The sequence below is a fragment of the Phalacrocorax carbo genome, chromosome 4, assembly GCF_963921805.1.
Source record: "Phalacrocorax carbo chromosome 4, bPhaCar2.1, whole genome shotgun sequence".
Classification (NCBI taxonomy): Eukaryota; Metazoa; Chordata; class Aves; order Suliformes; family Phalacrocoracidae; genus Phalacrocorax; species Phalacrocorax carbo.
In genome coordinates, this window is record NC_087516.1 from 35,358,333 (window position 1) to 35,380,853 (window position 22,521).

General features: G+C 37.5%; 1 protein-coding gene across 5 annotated transcripts in view; it reads left to right on the forward strand.

Annotated features, from left to right (window-relative positions):
• FAT1 (FAT atypical cadherin 1) overlaps nucleotides 1–22,521 on the forward strand; it is a 112,692-nt gene that overhangs the window by 52,568 nt on the left and 37,603 nt on the right. For all 5 annotated transcript variants that reach the window (XM_064449560.1, XM_064449557.1, XM_064449559.1 and 2 more), the window contains exons 4-7: nucleotides 6,635–6,696; nucleotides 11,614–11,943; nucleotides 12,502–12,712; nucleotides 16,882–17,021. In XM_064449560.1, coding sequence (XP_064305630.1) covers nucleotides 6,635–6,696; nucleotides 11,614–11,943; nucleotides 12,502–12,712; nucleotides 16,882–17,021 — 743 coding nt within the window. The remainder of the gene's footprint in view (nucleotides 1–6,634; nucleotides 6,697–11,613; nucleotides 11,944–12,501; nucleotides 12,713–16,881; nucleotides 17,022–22,521) is intronic.

Sequence of the window (22,521 nt, forward strand, 5' to 3'; positions counted from 1 at the left end):
CATCAGTATCTGGAACAGGAATAAGGAAGTGCCTAAATAAAGAGTGATCTGAAGAGCAAATAGAGTGTGTAGTTCTATAAAGCATTTTTGACTTTTAGTCTGGAATTCACCTAGGTGCCTGTACACTGTGGGAATGTCCTGCTGGCTTTTGCCTGAACTGCTGCAGATGGGAATTGAAGGGGAAAAGGCACAGAAGCTGTGAAAGACTGCACTAGTTGAGTGCAATCATGCTATACTTAACAGAAGGGAAACACTGATTTCAGCACAGTGTGCTGCAGTAAGTCTCCCTTTTAATTTTTGCTAAATCTGTCTATTTTTAGGGTAGTGCAACTCATTTTTATAAAATACCCCAATCAGAGAGTTCATACATGAAGTGGAAAACTACAACTTTAGCCCCCAAAGTGGATTTAAACTGCCTAGAAACATCTGCCAAGCCACAGGCTGTAAGCTGTGCTAGGCAGAAGTGATCTTTGTTCTACCTGAACAACTGTATAGCAAAAAAGGTAAGACTCAGGAGGCCATAGAGAACAGGCAAGCAACAACATAACTCTGGCTAAAGGATAGAGTACTTAACTAAGAGAGTGGAAAGAGGAACCTGGGCTCTCTATTTCTCTTGAAAAGTGGTAACATTTTTTACAGTCTTTATTGAAAGAACAGAAATTATTGCTTTTAAATGTTTTACTTGGGTAGAAGAGGCATTTGCAACCATTTAATGTGCGTGTAAATGATATTGATAGTTTCTTTTGGGACTATATTTTTACAGTCATTATTTCAGCACTTGAAAATTACTGGTGACAATTCTGTTGCTGGTTTTATTGATAGCTATTGAGGCACTTAGGACAAGAAAGAGTTTAGGAATGAAAAGCAAGTCAAATTGCTAAGGAACTCTCTTTAGGACTATGTGAACCAAAGCTCTCCGTTCCCTTATGGTATGATTTCTCCAGTATGATAGCTGGTTAGCTGATCTTGTTTGTTTTTTAACTCAGCAGTCTCCCTTCATGGTGATATATTACAATGGCACACTGTCTAGCCTATAATCATCATCTATACATGACTGGTAAGACATGGAGTTTATATTTTGTCAGCTGCAAAGCTGAAATCTGTTCTTAAATACCTCTATTACTTTTCATTGACCTGTTTTTATTAACCTGTTTGTTTACCGTGGCTATGAAGCCTTGTCTTGGCTTACATAGAAGACAAGATTGGCTACAGTCTTGCTAAAAAACGTATCTGAACATCTTTAGAAAGGAAATGTAGGCCTTTTCTGATGGTCATTGATTGTCAGGTATGTTAATATATAGTAAGACCTTGTAAAGAAGATACCAAGGTAATTGGATTTATCATTCATTAGTAATTTGTCATTTTTGAAGTTGAAGTCAGGGAATGAGAGCTTAAATAAGAATAATACATTGTAAGTAAACTGATCTAAATCTTTAAACTAATTGAGTTGCACTAACGCAGTCCAGAGAAACAATTTTGGCTGACTGGTTATGGTTTGCATTCAACACAGAAGACAAAAAATCTCATCAACAAAATGTGACCTCCCTTATATTTAATTCCACTGTCTTGTATCTGTTGAAGTTGGTGATAAAAAAAGTTGTAGCTGCTTTCCATGTTTCCTTAAACCTGGAGTGTCAGTGCATTCAAAGATCAGGGAGACTGCATTTCTTTTCATACTCTACAATTCATGTTACGCTACATTCAAAGCAAGCCTATTGGTTCAAACTCATTGGAGGCAGCTTAGTAGACTTGGCATCTGATTTAGTCTTTTGGATTGTGGTGGGTTAGTTCTGGCTACCAGCCAAAATCCCATCCAGGTTCAGAACCTTCCTCATCTCAGGCTGAATGTGCAGTTGGAAAATCTGTGTAAAGCCAAATGCATGTGTTTGTAGATATGCCTGTAGTAGGGAATGCATGATGTATACACAGCAAGACAAAAATATTGAGCCTTCCTCCGACCCTTGCAAAGGCCACTTTTTCTGATGCTACTTCTTTCATCACTAGATCATCCATGCCATAAAGATAGCTAGTAGCATGGAATTAATGTTAACATTTTTAAGGTGGTGCCCACCTCTAATGTTCTGTTTTTTTTAAAGAGATTGCCATTTCAGCATTGAATGGAAGCTGTTGCTGATGTGCTATTTTTCAGATACAGAGGTAACATGATGTAACTGGGCACTGAGATGAAAGCTTATATGGGATAAAATAAATTCCTGCTAATGTCAGCTCCCTTGTGCTATGTTCTATTCCAAATGTAGAGGTTTTATTTATATTTATGTAATTGAATACTGTAGTTGCATTGTTGTCTGTTTGTTTTAATAATAATTAGAATAGAAATACGAGGTAAATGTTATTTGAATATAGTTGTAAGTATTCTGATTTTTCAGTAGACCTCAGATAGACAGCAGATAATCCCCAGAATGTAAACTCAAGGAAGGAAGGGAGAATACAATTCTGTTTGTTACTGGTCTGTGTGTTTTGTTTTGTTTTGTTATGGATGTTTACAGTTAGTTCCAGTTCATTATAGTACCGTCCAGCTAATGAGACAGAACAGCTGTCATTTATGCAGTCTCTCTAAATTATGAAGCTGCTGTTATGAAAATGTTTCTGATGAGGTGAGTTTTGAAACATTACTGAGTAGAAAAATCACACCAGTTCTGCTAGAGAGACTATTTTCTCATTATTATCCTAGAAATGTTTGTTATAAACTTGTGTTTTCCCAAGGATGCTTGACCCGTCTTGCCATAGTGTGTGTTGATTTCCAGGTGGAATAATAGTCAGTGATGTGAATTATTGGAGCTGTTGGTTTTGTCTGTCCGTGTGTGTTGGGGGGTGTGTGTGTTGTGATAAGAGGAGGCAGAAGGAAAACAGGAAAATATGACTGCAAAATGACGCTCAGTGAGTCAGTTTTGATTCGAAAATGAAAGCTTTGTCACAGTGCTCTGTTTCTCACACACACTGTTATTTCTGTCATTCAGCAGGGAACAGATTCTCCCCTCCTCATAACAAGAATTTTGAAACCGATTATGTTAGACTTCTTCAGAGATTAATTGAAATCATCTTATACTGGTCACTTCTGTGGGGATGTAGTGTATGCAAAGGTGTGGTTATTCATTTATTTGTATAGAGGGAGGGGCATGGTGAGGAGATCTCCAAATTGTTAACAGAAAAGAGAGGGAGCACAATCTAAAAACTTTAAGAACTTTTGTTTTCAGTAGAAGGAACAGAATGGTGGCTCTTGTTGCAGGGTGCTGAGTTATATTAGGTCCAAAGATTCTTCCCAACCATCTTAATGGGCAGTCACAAAAGTCACACTGCATAGGAACTCTCGACCTTATTATCGTGGCTTTAATTCAGAAAAGCCCTCAACAACTGATTAAAACTGTCGGCAGCATTAAGCATTTTATAATATACAAAAACTTGGAAAAGATGGAAAAACTTAGAGATTGCCATAATCAAATCTTTTAGATTTGATCTTAAATCTGAAGCTTTAGTGAAACACTTTACAGAAGCAAAATTTTTACTTAGGAAAGTAGCTAACAGTAAAGAGTTAATAAAAAGAATGTCATGCATGCGTATGTGATTCTAAATCCAGAAGTGTTACATTTCCTTTGTTGGCATTAGTTTCTGCTGAATATACAGGATATATATGGTGAAGACTAAACCCTTCTGTTATTGGTCTGAAGTGTTTTAACAGAAGTGTACCATGCTTGGTTGAAAAGACTGGAAGTTTTAACAGATGAAAATATATATATACATTGTTCTTACTGGATATTTTTCTGCCTACCTCTTTGAGTGATATTGACCCGCATCATTAACAGAAAATACATGGAATTAGACTTTCTTTTACAGACTGTAGTATATAAAGTAGTGGTACATAGCAGAATTCTGTCTGGAGTGCTTGCAGCAAAAGCGTGGGGGTTTTTTGTTTGTTTGGGTGGGTGGGTTTTTGTTTGTTTTCAGGTTTTTTTGGTTGGTTGTTGGGGTTTCCCCTGCCCCTGGAGTATTAGTTGACATTTATTAGCGGTGGCACCAGCCTTAATGGCTCTTGCTGGGGGAAAAGTGTATAGGAAACTGTTGAAAGGTGCCATCTTTCTGCTCTCATGTGTTAGCAATTCTCTACTTGCTGCTGCTGCTGAGAGATGGAATCCAATACTGTCACTGAGTATGGACTGAATATTGAATATTCAGAGAAATGCAAGCATAATGAGATATTTCTGCTGGAATTACTTTATCCTGCCTGTGCTTTTTGAGATCCTCCCCGTCTTCAACCCAGCTATTCAAGAGCCAAGTGCTTTAGTGGCTATGCTGAAATTTACCCTTTCCTCTGGCAACTGTGATGAGTCTCAGTTACAGTTAATGCTTCATGGAAGGCCTTGTGCTGGCTTTCTCCAGAGGTATTTGATAGAAAGAGGTGTTTAGGGGCGCTTGCATTTCTTGAAATGACTTACAAGCCCCTTTGCTTAAGGGAAGCAGAGGAGGCATCTCCTCTGCCATGTGTCCCTTTCCAAGTAACAGTCCTGTGCTGTTCCCCATAGAGCCTGTGGAAAGAAGAGGTGTGGCTTGGCCTCAGCCAGGAAATTAGGAGAAAGCTCTGTTTAGGATATGTGACAAAAATATTTTGTCATTGTTCACAGCTCTGCAATCTCTATAGCAAGTTATTAACTCAAGGAGGTTAATACAGAGTTGCCGCATCCTCTTTTTTTTCCCCTCTCTTCCTACCCCAAAAAATTTACAGTAGTAATGCAAAATTTTTCCCTTTAAGTTTCATTCCAACTTTCTTTGTAATTAAGGGCAATTACTTTATAATACCACTAAGATGTATCCTGACAATAACATACATATCTTCTATGGGATGTAAAAGTGATAGCTGACTTGCAGTATCAAAAGCATAAAAAGATAAAGTAGGAGAGGATACTAGATCTTCATCTAGAATACTAGGTGTATATAATGGATTTAATACAATGGCAAACCAAATTGCTGGAAAAACAAGGACAGATTTGGCCCTAATTAAAACAGCCATTATTTGCACTATGTATTTTTTGAAGAATAGTTTTTTGAACATTTGATGGTTGTAATATTGCCTTGTATACATTTTGTTCCTATTATTTAGTACAGGCTGTCTGTTTTGTTGGTATGAGTAGACTACAAATCTATTTTGACAGGAGCATTGAGTAGCTATGCAGTGGCGGTATGTATTGTGTTTCTATAGGCCTTTCTCTTTTCAGTAAATAAGTCTCTATTGCTCTTCTTACACGCTCTATATTTTTATCAGCTGTGAGACAAAACTGAAGGCTTTTTTTCTTGCAGCAGATCAACCTTGAAAGCTTTACAAATGGATTTTAATTTTGCTTATAAGAGGTCTTATTAATAAAAGGCTTACACTATGCTTAGAAAAAGGAACATGAATTATGCAGCCTGTGTTTTGATCTCTGTTGTGTCCTTAATTGGGTAATTGCTTCCCTGTTTTTCAGCTTGACAATTAAGGATCAAGATGGCAGCGCTTTCCCGCCACTGTAAAAAGCTGGGATAGTTGAGTAAAAGGTCTCATGACATTGCAGTGTCTTCTGTATCTAGCATATGCTGGATTCCTGCTACAGGGAATATGGGATGCTTTCGCAAACAGTGGCTTGAGTTGAGTGAATCCAAATCTTGGTGTTTACTCTGTGAAAAGCCAGGTTGGGTCTAGCAGGATTTACTAGCACAGGCTCAGTGCCATGAACACAGCGATGGTGCTCGTGGGGCCAGCTTGTACCTGCAAACAGGCTAATGGCTTTTGTGCAGCAGAGAAACTGAGGTATCTCTTGTGTCCACATCCATGGCATACCGTAGCAAGCCATTCAACTCTAATTGATTGTTGACTGAGCTTACTTTTCATGAAACTCAGTGGTTAAAATTTTGAAGTTACTTTTAGGAAGAATTAATTCAAACAAGATCCTTTTGTATTTAGACTTCATTGTCTTTTTGTCACCTCTTACTCTTTGACTTCTTCATTTAAAGCAAAACTCGTCATGCCTTCCTAAACTTGCATTGAAGGTGTATCAAACTCTTGCAAGAAAATCTAACATCACGCAGCAAAAACTCATCCTCATTCTCTTCTATTGCCAACAGCAACTGTTTGTCTCCTTGTCGTTGCCAAATCAAGCCAAAACACACAAATTGCTCTGGTTTCCACTATTAACGCATCTCTTCAGGTCATCCTTTTTCTGTTGTTATTGCTAAAAATATAAGCAGGTGTTTCTCTGGAAGAGGTTGGCAATTATTCAAATAATGTGCGTAAGCAACCTTTGAATAAGGCATATGAACACCCTCTGAAAACAAGTCTTCATATGAGAGAATTACATACATTACTCCTGTCAGAAGAAGGACATGCACAGATGTGTTGGAAAATTGAACAGTCTGTCTCAAGGGCTACAACAGCTTAGCTTTCAGATTGCAAAGAATATTTTAATGGCCATTAAGGATTGGAAATCCCTCGCCCTTTCCCTTAATGAAAGTGTAAGTTCTGCAAAAATAGAAGAGACCACCTAAGAAGAAATTGAAATCGGATATATCGGTAACTACTGGTTTAACCTAACCTTCATTCAAATTATTTTCTTGAAGGATCTGATGAATTATTCTTTTATGTTTACAGGTCTAATTACAACCACATCTAGAAAACTAGATCGAGAGCAGCAGGGAGAGCACATACTGGAGGTAAATGATTTCTTTAGTTCTCTGAATACAGTAACTGTAAGGTCATTGCTCTTTTACAGAGAGTAAAAGAGTAACCATACTTGGTTACTCTATGAAGAATTTAGAGAACTGGATTTCATGGGGTTTTTTTAAGTAATTTGCTTCTATATTGTGGTGCACAAAACTACCTATCTTATAAACACTAAGTTGGGACTTTTTTTTAAACAGTTAAGATATGGGTAGAAAGCAATTTTTTATTATTATATATCTGTAACCCAAGGTTTTTTTCAAACAGTACGAAAGCATGATTGTTAAAAGGAGGCCTGTGATTCTTTTTTTTTTTTTTTTTTTCTCCTCACTAATTACTGGAATAGCTATTTCAGCCTGCCTTGTGCTGAATATAGACCTCTGAAAAAGAAATGCAGAATCATTTTTTAGCATTGAGAATACAAATAGATTGTAAGTGAATAGACCTTTTTTCTGCATATCATATTTATCAGTCACATAAGTAGATGATTTGCAAAATATGCATTATAGATTCAGAGTCCAAGAGGATGAAATTCATTACATATTTCTTTTACTTAGCTACATTTAATCGATTGCCTGGAATTTATGTTATAGCTATTCTCATTCTCTGTAAAACATGAAAGAAAAACATGTAGATAACTGGGAGTCTTCTGGTTTCACGGTGTTGTCATGCAGTGTGACAGCATTGTACTTCACCTGCAATGAAGGCTTAATATTCACAGTGATACATACTGAGATTTATCTGGAACCTTTACTGAGCCTCTCCTCCTGGATGGTAAAGGACTGCATGTGAGTCAGCAAAACTAACACTAAAGCCAGAGAAGCAAGTCTGGACTTGCCCACACCTTACGAAATCTGTAGAAAGGTTTTCTAATAGGAATGCAAGGACTGCATAGACTTGGAGGTGAATGGTATTTCTTGATATCACAAACTACCCTTTTGCAGAACTTCAGACAGTCTTCCTGGCCCTTTTCTATCCCTTTGGTGCATTGCAAGCTGGATTAATGGAGCCGTTGGACCAAATTTTTATTATTTTCATTTCTGTATCAGCTTTGGAAAGAACTCTTTGCACCTCAGTAGCAATAGGGTGGAATTTCCTCTGCAGTGTGTTTCTATTAGTAGTAATAGCAAAGTTAATTAATTGGCAAATCTGGTTCAGTACTAGACCCGTTATTGCTGTAAATTTTAAAGTCACTATATCATTCTCTTTTTAAATTACCTCCTTAAATCTGCTTGTGTCAGTTTCCCAAAGTACTTATGTCAGTCATATCTTATTTCTTGACCACTGCTATGTGTACTGGTTGTAAAATTGGTATCTCATTACTTTTACTCCTACGCTGGCTTTTGCATTAGATTTATACAGTAAGTAAAATGAGCTGTGGATCGTTTTCTGACCCTGAAGCCACCTGGCACAGTATGGCTTTGATTGCTTATACCTTATCCCTGGAAAAGGGTGGCTGTGTCCAAGCTGCCTGTTGAGAACGGTGCCTGAATTGTGCGAATTCTCAGGCTGCAGCTATGCTATATGTGGGAGTGCGCTGCTTGTTATGGGCCGAAACATCTGCCAGGGATCACACTAGTAGCGTAGTTTCTTGGGCTGTTGTCTGCTAGCAGTCATGCCTCCTAATTTCACCAAAGTTATTACAAGATAACCTGTACAGAACTCAAAGTATTTTGGTTTTTCTTTTGTTAATGTTACAGCATCACACAATGGTACATAAATCCTCCTGTTGTCAGTATTCCCTATAAAGACAGCAGATTAAGCTGACTGCACTTTTGTTTGGAATATTGGTTTTTGCCTGCTGTTATCGTTTATAATTCTTCATTCTTCCTTCATTTTTAATCCCAGCTGGTTGTTAAAGTTTTAAATAAAAGTCTGTGAAGTATCCAGTGGAAGAACTCTTAAGTACAGAGCAAGAATGACAGGCAGCATGGCCCAAAGTAGCAATTTTCCCATTTGTTAGTTTTACGTTGACACCTTTGAAAATAGTTTGGAAAGAAACCCAGAAATGCACAGAATGATTGGGCAATATTATGAGCCAAGTGCTGAGCATCTGGCTAATTAATTGAGCATTGAAATGTTGACCAGATGGGTTGGTGGGTTTATTCCTTGTTTGCTTTTAAATTTGATCCTGGATTGCACTCCTGCTTACATAATAGGAATTAATATGCCCCATTCTTTTATTCCCAACTTGTAACTTTTTTCTGAGTGCCAACTGGCACATTTTTATGCAATTATTTCAGCTTAGCTTCATGGTATTCTCTCATACCTTAGTATCCCATTCGTTTTGTTAGTAATTCCTTCAAAACTGATGCTGCATTCAAATCAAACAAGATTTTCCTTAAATTTGCCTGTTTTTTTTCTGCTTGGCTCAGGGCAATGCTAATTTTATGTTAATGGGCAAGTTATTCTGTACCCCTTGGAATTTCCTCTTTTGGGATGTGTTTTGGTTTTTTGAGTTGGGTTTTTTGTTGTTTTTTTTTTTTTTTTCAAACTGAAAGATACATAGTGGTGTTCCATTACAAGTACTAAAGGGAACTGACATTCATATATGTGGAAATCCTGCCATCTGTTAGAGATGGTAGCTGTTGCATTTCATGTGTTTTTGTCATGGCTAATCACTTTACTCATGCTTTTTCATCTCCTTCAGGCTTGAAAGGTATACCATGTTTCATTTGTATTTCCATTTTTCCTTCCCTAAAATAGATGAGAAAGGGAAAAGAAAAAAAGAGTATCTGATCATGTCCTCATTCATGTCAATGTAAAATCATTTTTTCATCAAGGATTCAATTCTAGTCTTCCATTAGTATTCATTTCATTATTTTGTATCGGATGTTATCTTTGAATCCTTCCATTCTTCCATAGTCAGATTTCCCAGAGCATCCTAAGAACCATTGAAGGAATTTACCACCAGCATTCCTGAAAAACATTTGTTCTCCCCAAATTGGAGTGGGCTTGTTGGAACTGGAATATTCTGTATCAGTGGTGTGTAGGGTATTTTTTTTGCGTTAAGGGGGCTTGTTTTTGTTTAATACCCTCCACAGCACTGAACTTAGAATCATAGAATCATTTAGGTTGGAAAAGACTTTTAAGATCACTGACTCCAACCATATAGCTTCCCTATAATTTTTTCCCAGTGCTACTGTAGTGACTGACTTCTATATGGAGCTTCCTCCCAGCAAAGACTTGCAACTTCCTTGCAAACTCAAAACCAAAATGAACCTGCAGCATGTAACACATTTCCCATATAATTTGTTATAAACATTGGGTGTTTAATATTTTTTTAATCATTTCTCTACGGCTTTGACAAGTATCCAGTAGGATTAGATGAGCATATCTCAGTTTATCAGTTTTCTCTAATTACAGCAGAGCTGGCATAGGTGACTCTCAGATCCATCCCTATGTGTTTCTATATAATAATAAGGAAGGTAAATTAAGTCAAGGAAGATGATTTTAAAGGGGAGGAAATAATAATAATAAAAAAAAGAATGAGAGAAAGACAATGAAGGGGAGGCCATAGAAAGGCTGAGGAAGAGTGCTGCACCTGGTCATAAAAGTGCTCTTAAAATGGGAGACACAAGGATTAAAGTACTACAGCTAAAATCAAAACCAACACAACAGCCAAGAGAAAGTAAGGAAAAGAACATGTAAGATTGACAAAGGAAAAAACAAAAGTCTTTACCCATCATTATTCCTTGTGTTTTTAATGCCAGTTTTTTTGAAAACGTGCCCTTCAGAAATTGGCATTTAGCCAAACTGCCAGAGATCAGGTAGTACTGTTATCAGTGAAGAATTTGTATTTGTTCTAAATGCTTTATGTAATAGCAGCTAAACTCTCCCTTGAAAATGCCTGGTGTCTGTCTGAGCCCATTAGATTTTATGTGGATGGCAGGGTGCAGCCAGAAAATGATGGGCCCGATTCTGTAACTCTTCTACTAGCCGAGCTCTTGCAGGAAGCAAGAGTATAAAACCCCCTCTCCTTTTTGTCTTTGAAGCAGGTGCTAAAATAATTTACATATGCTCATATTTAACCCCTTATTAACCAATAAGGGATTAAATAGGTAAGAGTTAAGGTCATACGGTAAGGTTCCTATTAAAGAACTAAATTTTTCCATGAGTTTGATCCTTTTACAATATGTAAGGATTTTTTGTTTTCTGACTTCAAATTAGCATCACTCTTACTTTTATTATATTTTTTTTTCACTACCCATATCAATAACATCAGATCAGTCCTAGAATTAATATTGTGGAAGATTTCGTACTCCTTTCCTAGTGTTTTAGTAGAAATTTTGACTATTGCTGGAAGAGCAGATATGGTTTAATTTCCTTACTTCATTTAGTCTGTGGAAATATTGATGTGCATCTTCCTTAAAAAGCAATTTTTTAAGTTTCTTTCAAACTAGTTAGTGATTTTATGTCTTAAAATGTAGGAGATTTTTAGTGCATAAGCCTGTCAAATTCTGAAACTTATATTCTTATGAATTGCATATTTTGAAGTGTAAAATCAAATTATTAAATGGAAAAGTTGCAGGGAAACACTAGGCTGAAAGTATATTAAGATACTATCACAGTAAGGCTCTTATCAGAGATACTACACTTGTATGCTGTTCCTGTATTCAAGTTAATATTTCATTTACAGTGCTGCAAAATAGTGAAATAGGTTTAATATACATCTATCAACTCCTACATGTCATACATCAAGCATCAAAATGTTAAGATAGAAGCTGAATAACTAGTGGCTTTTGTAAATATTCGCCAAATAGCTTTACATGATGGTCATTAAGTAGATGAAGTGAGGGAATGGCTTTACAGTTGTTGCAGGCAGTGGTAGCAAAATCTGATATAAAAAGAGCATTGTTGGAAAGACTGTTTGAATTGAAGGCTAACCCTATCCTTTTCATTAAAAACAGGTAACGGTAACAGACAACGGTGTTCCTGCAAAATCAACAATTGCACGGGTGATCGTGAAGGTCTTAGATGAGAATGACAATAAACCTCAGTTCTTGCAAAAGTTCTACAAAATCCGGCTTCCAGAGCGTGGTAAGCCAGAACGAGAGAGAGCTGCTAGGAGAGAGCCAATCTATCGAGTAATTGCTGCAGATAAAGATGAAGGCCCCAATGCAGAGATCTCTTACAGCATTGAAGATGGTGATGAACATGGCAAATTCTTTATTGAACCGAAAACTGGAGTGGTTTCATCGAAGAAATTTTCTGCAGCAAGGGACTATGATATCCTTTCAGTGAGTCAAAATCTTGTATATCATGAATACATGAAGTGTTCTTTTCTCTGTATTCTCATCACTTCCTATGTAGCAGCTGGCAGACGAGTGCAGTTGCTGGAAAGGAAAAAAGCCTCACGAAATCCAGAAGTATTGTTTTGTGGGTTTGGTGGTGGTGGGGTTGTTTTGGTTTTGGTTCCCGCCCCCCCCCCCCCCCCCCCCAGTAAGGGATAATTTCAAATGTTTTGTATTGAGAAAGTGAATCAAGAAGCTGCAATTTTTTTCCAGAGCTTGACAGATAATGAACTTGATGAGGGAACATAAACAATCAGTTTGACTCTCTTTCAGGAAAATAAAAGTGAATTTATGGTAACAGTTTGTGCTGCTATCAGGTGCTGCATACTTTTTCTCCATTTGCTGCCCAGATAATGAAGGGCAAGTGGCACTCTGAGAGACACTTAACCTTTTTGGGTAGATCTCACACAAGCAAACGTGCTTGGAGCTTATTGCTGCTTTTCCATTTATGTGACATAATGATTTATGTGATTCTGTAGATTAAAAGATGTGTCTGTTTCACAGATTAAAGCTGTAGATAATGGTCGTCCACAAAAATCATCAACTACACGGCTTCACATAGAATGGATTCCAAAGCCCGTCCCACCCACAGAGCCCATTTATTTTGAGGAAGCATTTTTTTCTTTTACGGTGATGGAAAGTGACCCAGTTGCTCACATGATTGGTGTAATAGCTGTTGAACCTCTTGGAACACCACTTTGGTTTGACATAACGGGTAAGGATGCCTTAAGGGCTTTTATTATTAGAAACAAATGCATGGAGTCTGAGATACTGGAGGGCTCATTGAAGCTTGGTTTCTTAATCGCTCTTCTAAATAATGCAAGGCTTTGGCATTCTTTAGCTGTAGATGCATATTTTTTTCCCTTATTTCATTATAAATCAAAATCACTTAAATTTTTATCAATGCGACTCTATATCAAAGATTAAAATTACATTGCAAAATATCTTCTCTGTTGCAGTTTTGGAAATGACTTATGAATATTGTGTCAGTGAAATTAAAACTAATGAAATCAATCTCATAGACTATAGGATAGAGAAAGAAATAGAATGCCAGTTTTCTGCAAATTGGGATAGTATACCCAAAGAGAGATTATACTGTTCACATTGATTTCTTGTCCTCTGGGCTGCTTCTCAGTTTTCTGTCCCTTAACTCGGTACTAGAAGGAAAGCTTGCAATATTCCTAACCCCAGCAAACCTCTTGCTGTACATATTCTTCCTACTTATATCATACCTTAGCCTCTACCATTGAAAGAGGAATTCTGATCAGTAATATGACTATACATGGATGCTGTGGTGACAAAATGAATAGTACTTTTTAATTTTAGACTTACTAGGCCTACGAGCACCAGGAATACAGAGAGTGTTCACTCTGCAGCTGGTACTAAAAACAAGTTCTGTCCTGTGTTACATGCTTCAGAATCAAGGAGAATAGCACAACCTTGTTTCAGGAGAGTTATCTTGTAGTGAACTGTTTCTGGTCTTAATCCCTGTCAGATAGGGATTTTTCCACCACATTTGCAAGAGAGAGAAGGATCCTTTTCACCTTGGTTAATGCTGAAAATTTTAGCTATGATTATGGTTTGAAGTTGTTGCGGAGAGCATCTTTTAATTATTTCTTACCAAAAATAATTATTTTTAAGGTCTGTTTTGGTGGTATGTATTTCCTAAGGCATTCTGGTAACAGCAACAGTTAAAAACAAAGTTTGTAAAATTGATACATGTAGTAGGAATATATAAATGCCAGTACCTGAGGGTATTATCGGAAAACTTTCAAGCACATGAAAAGAGACACAACTCTTCTCTAAATGCATGCTTCATGTGTGAAGAAACTGTGATGATACTTATAATAATTTCTTATATATTAAATATTTACATAGATTTAGATTTCCTTAAATGGTTATTTCTAATGTATTCTGGGGAAAAAAAATTAGTTCCTATCTAAATAGACTGTAGCTAAATAAAAAGTGTTTGTATGTAGCCAAACTAAGGGGTTAGAGACCACTACAATTGTATAGAGGGAGTAAAGAGTTCAGGATTATCCCCTTGCATTCTCAAAGGGCCAAAGCCCTCTGCATTAGAGGTATTTTGGAACTGAGGCTGCTTTTTTACTGTTCTCTGAAACTTAACACACACATAGACATGGGAGTAGAAAACCAGAAAATATAAAAATAACTTAAGTGAGCTGAAGAGAGGAGAAGGTTCTGTGTGCTCCAGTTCAGAGTTACCCAGCAGACCATCTATAGACCAAAAAGAGTCCATTAAAGGAAAGGTTAAGAAAGGGATATTGTCAGGAAAAGGTGAGTGATTCATGGAGATGAAAGGGAGTAGATAGAAGATGCCTCAGAGGTCTAGCGTGTTTCAACAGAGTACACCAATGGTGTTTCCTGGGGTCTTTAATTAGCAAAATTTGTTAATTAGATTGGGGATGTAGTTTTCTGTTGGTGGGTTTTTTTGTGGTTTTTTTGTTTTTTTTTTTTTCAATTTGCTTCAACTGCTGTGCACTCTGAACAGTATGTGCACCTGAATAGAATTCTGATGATAGTATTGTTTGCTCCTCCTAAGCATGCAGCAGCACAGTTTGGACATTTACATAATTTTTATTGTATACTTAAAACAAAAAATAGGTGATCTTTTCCTGCTATTTTTAGAAAGATATATAGAAAACTCCAATGGGAAAGAGCAGAACCTGTCCAGACACTGTAAAATAAACCGTTTTATTTTAACTGTTTTTGTGGTAAAAGTGTTTTGGAACGTTTGATATGGGATCATGTTGTGAAGTTATCGGCTACTCTTACAGGTGGTTGCTTTACTGCCCTCTTTTACTGTATCTAATAGCATGAATTAATTTGATTGACAGCTTTCCTTTGTGTTCTGTGCTTGCTTTCCATGCTTTCTTTCTTTTTGGCTGAGCCAGGAGACAAGCTTGCTAGTGAAGTATTTTACATCTTTCAGATGGCTTGTGACCTGAACTGTACAGCAGAAGGTATCTGCTGAGATCACATAATTTATTACCAGATTATGAGATCTGAAATGAAAGCGTACATTTATAAAATATTTATTTTATTAACCCTTCGGAAATCAAAGTGCTCACAGTTGCATTTGTGACAGGTTCGTTTTTGTTTTGTTTTGTCATCATTACATTTATACAGCATCAATTCAGAGCATCCAGCTTTGGCTTTGGCCAAAACTGTTGCTGTTACACTTTCAGTGTACTAGATGCAGAAGTTTGGGTTGAGTTCTGCTTCAGCGGATTGCCAGATATCACCTGGTAAGGAAGAAAAAAAAAATCGGTTAGAGAGCTTGTCCTTGTATCAGGGAAACTGAATGAACAGATACCCGTTCACCCTACTCTTCCCTTAAAATGGAGATAACTTCATTGAGACATTAAATTCTCCTCTCCTCTTCATCTGGGAAAATGGTGTTGCATGCCAGCTAAAAGAAGAGTTAGAAACTCACTTTCTGAAGCTGACATCTTGCACAAAGCCCATTAAAAAAAATTTCATGTACACCTGTTAAAAAGAAGCTGCCTTTCATGCTGTCCAGCTTATATCCATTCACGTGATTCAGAAACTGCTGCTGCACCAGTAAGAGGAGTTGCCTTCAACAAAACTAGAAAAATTACATTGTTTTTGTCATTATCAAATGTCTTAAATCCAGTGAAGCAGAATCCAGCCCATCTTTCCTAAACTGATATGTCTGTCATGCAATGGAGCCTTCTGAACGTAAAATCCTTTTTTCATGTGAATGGGGGACCACTTCAGTATTTACTGTTCTTTCTTTGATTAAATATGAATTTGCAACCTTTGGAACTTTACCCTCTCACTTGTAGCCATGGCTTTTCATAAAACGCATTCAGTGATTTATAAATCATAACATGTAAAAACTCATTAAAAAAAAAAAAAGCACTCATGATACCTGAATGCTATCCTTGTAAAATATAATTAGAAAAACACATGCATATAATTAGGAGAAATTGGTTTTCCATGTCTAGCGCTGGCTTGACCAAAATAAAAATTGATTCCTCCATTTTAGGCAGTTTATTGAAAGCTCCAAAGCAATTGTAGTTAAATGGCAGTATTTATCACTGCTAACAATATTTGGTTTTAATGGACATTGTATTCTCATGACAGTCTGCTCGGGGTGGCACGATGATGATCAATTAAATGTTTAAATGCCTAAGTGTAGCTATTGATCTACATGGTTATTTAACTATATTTCACAAGGGAAGTTAAGATAATTTGCTTCAGAAAAGGAGCTTGGCTGTATTTAGACATCGGGCATTTAAACATTTAGTGCTCATCTGAGCCCCGCTTATCTCAGTATGAGTTAGATAGTGAGTTCTTTAGATACTCATCGAGATGAGAATCCTTTGGAGGTACTGTAGCTTTTTTGACCTTATCTGTAGTCATATATGAGGATAGTAATTTGTACACTGATCCAAAGGACACAAATTTGACAGTATTTCTGGTTTGGGATTTTCATTTATTTTGATAAAAAGTATATTTTTCCCTAATTAGCCTGACTCTCTTCACAGAATAAACTATCACACTAGTAATTCTCAGTTTTCTGCTACCTGGAATCTTTGCACTCTGGTTTAAATAAAAAAAGTAGAGGAAAGCTAAGAATCTACCTGCTAACTTTCCGTGAGCCAGACAAATCAGCTTTGTCCAAAGCTAATCAGTTTTAAACATCTGTAAGCAGCAGCATATCACATTACCAGGAAAAAAACCCCAAAGGTTTTAAAATAAGTGTGCATATATAAGTATATGTGTATGTAGTTCCACCTTCATCAAGCATCTGAAGACAGAACATGATCATACATGAAAATAATGCAACAGAGCTGTGTTTTATGAACTTCTCCCTCTCCCAATTTCCTGAACAAGGTGGCAACTATGACAGTCGATTTGATGTGGACAAGGGCACTGGAACTATCATTGTTGCTAGACCTCTTGATGCAGAACAGAAATCAAATTACAACTTGACGGTAGAGGCAACAGATGGAACCAGATCTATCAGCACACAGGTAATGGACTTTCTAATGAAGCACTTATAGAAGAAGCAGTTTGTAGCTGGGGGGTCAGGAGGGTGTTGCATTTTCTCCTTACCACCTTTTTTTTTTTAATCCTGGACAGTGAATATGGTTTATATAAGTTAGGGACTCTGTCTAAAATAGAAGGGGATTCCAATATTCATAGAGTCATGTTGTTTGGCGGTCCAGGTGGAAGATTGTCTGTTACTATGCATATAGTCTGCTATATGTTTTTCTGTCATCTTTTCTAATGTCTTCTATGTTGTCTTCCTCCTTTTGGCCAGAGAGATGATGTTTCTTATCAATGTTTAGGATTTAAAACAGAATCTTTATTGAGCTGACTGCATGTCTGGGGGCTTATTAGGTCAAATAGACTAAATTCAATAGTAGAAGATTGCCAGGTTAGCAGTTTCCTTTGAGAGCTGCCTTTTCCTTTAATGGTGACAATTGTGAGTGATATTCTAGACCTTGAATCTCCAAACACAGTAACACATCCCCCAGTCAGAACTTGCTGCTCTCATAGCCATGGTGCCATTGCTGGTGCTGATAATGACCATAAAACGTTTGGAGAATCCTGTTGTAAATATATTGCCTTGCTGTAGTAAAAATACTGAGCATTCATTTCTACCTATACAGAATACTGGATAAAAGGCATAAAGTAGTTTGGAAAAAACGAAATCAGAAGAAACCCAAATCCAGCTAAAAGATAATTCCTTTTGCCAGGAAAGTCAGAAAGACAACAAGAGGCTTTCTGCACACACTTCCCTCCCCTCCCAAGAATGCAGTCAAAAATGCTACCATGCAGAGTGTGCTGGGGTAGCCTGGGGACTAGTAAAGGCTGCATATGTGGTCTTGATGACTGCAGGTATTCTGTCCAGTGCAGCTGCTTGTGTAGCTGAATTTATGCAGGCGCCCTGAGCTGTCACAGTTGAACCATAATCTGCTTTGTCTTCTGAAACAAGCAAGAATTGGAAGGTCACAAAAATACTTTAACCCTCACCCTTTCTCTTCCTCGGGGCTATGCGACTCATTTAGTTCTTCTTGGAAGTTCACAGTGTAGCTTTTGTCCAATTTCTTTAAATGAATTTGTTATTTTAGCATTTTGTAAAGCTGAGTGAACGTTGTAAACAATTACCACAGCAGTCTTCTGCAGAAGAATTGGAATAGTAGTCTCAAATATATCGTCTCTTATTGCTGTGATTGCTTTTTGTATGACGTTCTTTCGTGTCTTTCCTCTCTCAGCTAGAGTTGGCAGGAGCAGAGGTTGTGGTTTCTGTTACAAGCGAGCACAAAGACTTCCTTTGCATTGCCTTCCTGTTTCCCCAGCTTGTGGGATAAACACAAGTTATGCTGTTGCTGTGGTATATAGATTGAGGAGCATGGATTAGTTCAAACTCTGCAACTGTTGGTGCATGAACAGACTACCGATTCTCTTATCTCCCCCATAACTCCTGGCCCACCCAAATGGACTGATCTGTTAAGACAGCCCTCAGGACTATCGTTAAGAAGATGCATTTCAGATGAGGCTTGACTTCAGGGAAATTAAAAATGTTGATGTGAAATCAAAGTTGAAGGTGTGATTTATGGCTGCCAGTGTGTAAATTCCATTACTCACTGCTGAAGTAATGGTGATTAAAGTTTGAGTGTTGATGTGGTGTTGGATTCTTCTATAAGCTGATAAACAGTTGAAATGGAGTGACAGGCCAAAGAAAGTCTGAATACTGAGTGCATGCATTAGGAACAATATGCTGTACACAGCTTTTAGCTTACAAAATAATTGCTGTGAGCATTAGAAATGCAGTAAACATTCATCTAACAGACCTTGATTAACAGCAGATTAAGTAATTTTACATTTAATTTGAAAAAGGAAATGACATTTTCAAAACATTGGGGAGGGGGACAAGAAATGAAAATCTTATTGTGTAAAAGCAGTGTATTGAATCTGACTTTAAACTAGAAGGCATTTGCAGGCCTCAGGCCATTAACATCTCTAAAGCATTTGACTCTTTCAGGACTTCAGTTAAATAGCTTTTTTGAAAAATACAGCAGCAGTAGGCGTGGGGGCTATTAGAATTTTGCATGCATCTAAATGCCAAATGCATGATGCAAAACAAGGACAAACAAATTCCAGGCCTACAGTAGTGGTGTTTGACAGATGATGTTAGAGATGACCAGTGCCACACTAGGAAGGAATATCATTACAAAGCAAATCAATGTACTTATGTTTTTGTTTTGGCCTGAAATAGAAAAAGTTATTCACAGGCTGCAAGTAGCAATATACGAACTATTGAGTTGCTTTTTTGTGGAAAACAAAAAACCAAAACAAAACAAAAACCCGCAACCCAAAACTTTCTAGCCATTACCCCTTCCAGTCATTGCTATGCCTATTGAGTCTTTTCACTGGAAATAATACTTCAGATGGTTTAAAGCAACATTTTACCTATTGCTGTTCTACTGCAGAATGTTTAATCTTGCTTTATGCAAAATTTATATGTGTATAATGCTTTGGGAATGAAGGATAGAATATTCTTCATTGATTAAATGTGCATTTTTGCTTGCAGTTACCACACTGCTCCAGAGACATTTTAGAACTGGAATGCAGTTATATTATCTCTGGATAATACAAATTTTTGTTTATGAAAATTATTATAGACATGTCAATGTAACTATAACATAATTACGAATGGAGAGAGGAGGAGATTTTAAACCCCACATAGAATCAGCAAGTGAAAAATTAGATTAAAACAATCCTAAGCAACATCATGTTTAAATATTATGCACTGAATATGTTTTGTCGGTGGCACATACCTCTTCTATAACTTACTAGTAATCAGTGCATTCCTATGCAAATTTAGGTTTCACTGGTCAGATAATTAATAGATTTCAAGACCTTCCCCTAAATAATCCTGGGCTGTTTTGTTCTCTGCCTGTATAAGCAGGTTGCATTGCCTTCAGTGAGATCTGCGAGTAGAGGGCAGTTGCGCCCTTGCGTAGCTGTGCAAAATGAGTCAAGTTTCTTTAGCTTCAGACGATTTTGTTTCAGAGATCCCACTGTGGTCTGTTAATGTCAAATTTTGCTACAGTGTGCCTCTTTAACATGCAACTTCCTTCTTAAGAGATAATATTAGTATATTTAATTTGAATTTAATCTTATAATTTCATTGAGAAATGCTCAGTAGCTGTTTTTATTGTATTATACATGTTACTTTAGAATAACACAAGCTCTTAATGCATTTTGTTCTCAAGCGTGCAAATCCATATTTTTCTGTGTGGTTCGTTAAAATTGCACTCACAATTATTACTTCAGGTGCCTTTCATTTAATTTGAAAGCCTTAAGAGTTTACATGAACACTCGGTCCTCTTAGAACGAAAGTACACATCTAGCACCTGTCACTTAGCATCAGTAAGAATCCCTATCTTGAAAGTAGGGTTTCCTTAGTACATTTAGTTAATAGTTTAGATTGGAAGGAGCCCCTGGAATTCGTCTAGCTAAAAATCCTGCTCAAAGCAGAGCGAACTGCAAAGTTGGATCAAGTTGTTCAGGGACTTGTGAGCTTCAGGGACTTAGATGACAGGGCAGGACACCTCTTCCTTGGACATGCTCTTATGTTAGTCCTTGAAAATAATTTTTTCTTATGTCGAATTGTAGTTTCCCTGATTGCACTTTCAAGTATCACCTCTTGTCCTTTCACTGTGCACCTCAGAGAAGAGTCTGGCTCTCTGTCCTGCAGCCCTCTCTTTACACAGTGGATGGAAAGCTTTTAGATCCCCATTGATTTTAATTGCCCTTCACTGGGTTCATTTCGGTTGGTTAAGATCTCACTTGGACTGCAGGGCCCAAAACTGTAGGGGATCTGCAGTCCCACCTCTGAGTGCCAAATAGAGGGGAATAATTCCCCCTGCCTGCTGCTCCCTTTATTAAAGCAGCCCAGCATGCAGTTAGCCAAGTTACCAAAAGGGTGCCTATCAATTCACGTTATGCATGTCCACCAGAATCAGCAGAGGGATGTAAAGTAACAACAGCGAGTGAGAAATTAATCCTAAAGTATGTAGATAAAATACCTTTCCCTTGAGTCTAAGATAAATTTGGGATTTTAGGCATATTTAAAATGATTGCACTAATAGATCAAATTGTGTATCTGTAGTTGTGTTTACCAGCGTGGCGAAAAACTACGTGCCTGAGCAAGTGATTTGACAAGTAATGGAATACCTGAGCAATCCACTCAGAGTGACTGAGTCATTATGTTTATTCCTTAGCAATGTTTTTGTTAATAATTTATGTTTAATAGTGCTGTACATTTTGATGAGGTATCTCATCTGCTCAGCCCAGCAGTACCTTTTTGGAGGATGTCTCCTCTTGTGTTAGTGGCAAGGTGATTTTAACTGCTTCTCTAGCTAATACCAGAGTGTCATGGTTTTAGCTGGGACAGAATTAATTTTCTTCACTGCAGCTGGCACAGTGCTGTGCTTTGGACTTAGTATGAAACAATGTTGACAATACACCGAAGTTTTGGTTGTTGCTGGGCAGTGCTTGTACTAGTCAAGGGCTTTTCCAGCTCCCCATGCTCTGCCGGGTGCACAAGAAGCTGGGAGGGGAGGGGGCACAGCCAAGAGAGCGGATTCAAACTGGCCAAAGGGATATTCCATATCATGTAACGTCATTCCCAGTATATTAACTGGGGGGAGCTGGCCGGGGCAGGGAGCAATCACAACTCGGAGACCAACGGTGTCAGTCGGCAGGTGGTGAGCGGTTGCATCACTTGTTGTTTGGATTTTTGGTTTTTTCCTCCTCCTTGAGGGTTCATATCTCTCTCTCTCTCATTTTCTTTTTCATTATATTACTACTATTATTGTTGTTTTTAACAATATTTTTGTTATTATTATTGTTATTACTGTTTTATTTTAATTATTAAACCGTTCTTATCTCAACACACAAGTTTTCTTACCGTGGCCCTTCTGATTCTCTGCCCATCCCACCGGGGTGGGGGGAGTGAGCGAGCGGCTGCGTGGGGCTTAGTTGCTGACTGGGGCTAAACCACAACACAGAGGAAGTTGATGCTAAGTCCTTCTGATAGTACTATCAACAAATCACTTCTCAGTTAAGTTGGTTCATTGGCTATGTGGTTAGTCTTGCAGGTACCAGTGTTGGTTTTACCGTCACTACATTCCTGGCATTTAACTAAGTACTTTGCACTGGTGTTTTGTGGTGCTCCATTCTAAAAATGCTGTTTTCCTGTGTTCATTTTGTATAGTACCAGCAGCATGGGTGGCCATGTCTTACGCTCTGAAGATTCTCTAACACAGTTGCTCTGGAGTTGCATTCCCTCTCACCTCTGGCTTTGACCTAAGTTACTGTATGTCCTCATTTGAGGGGGAAATAGACATGAACTTCAATAGCAATTTTGATTTAAATTCATCAAATTTGATACTTTATCTTTTCACTTAGTGTTTTTCTGAGTCTAAACTTAATAATCTGTTGGGGGTGGGAATTGAA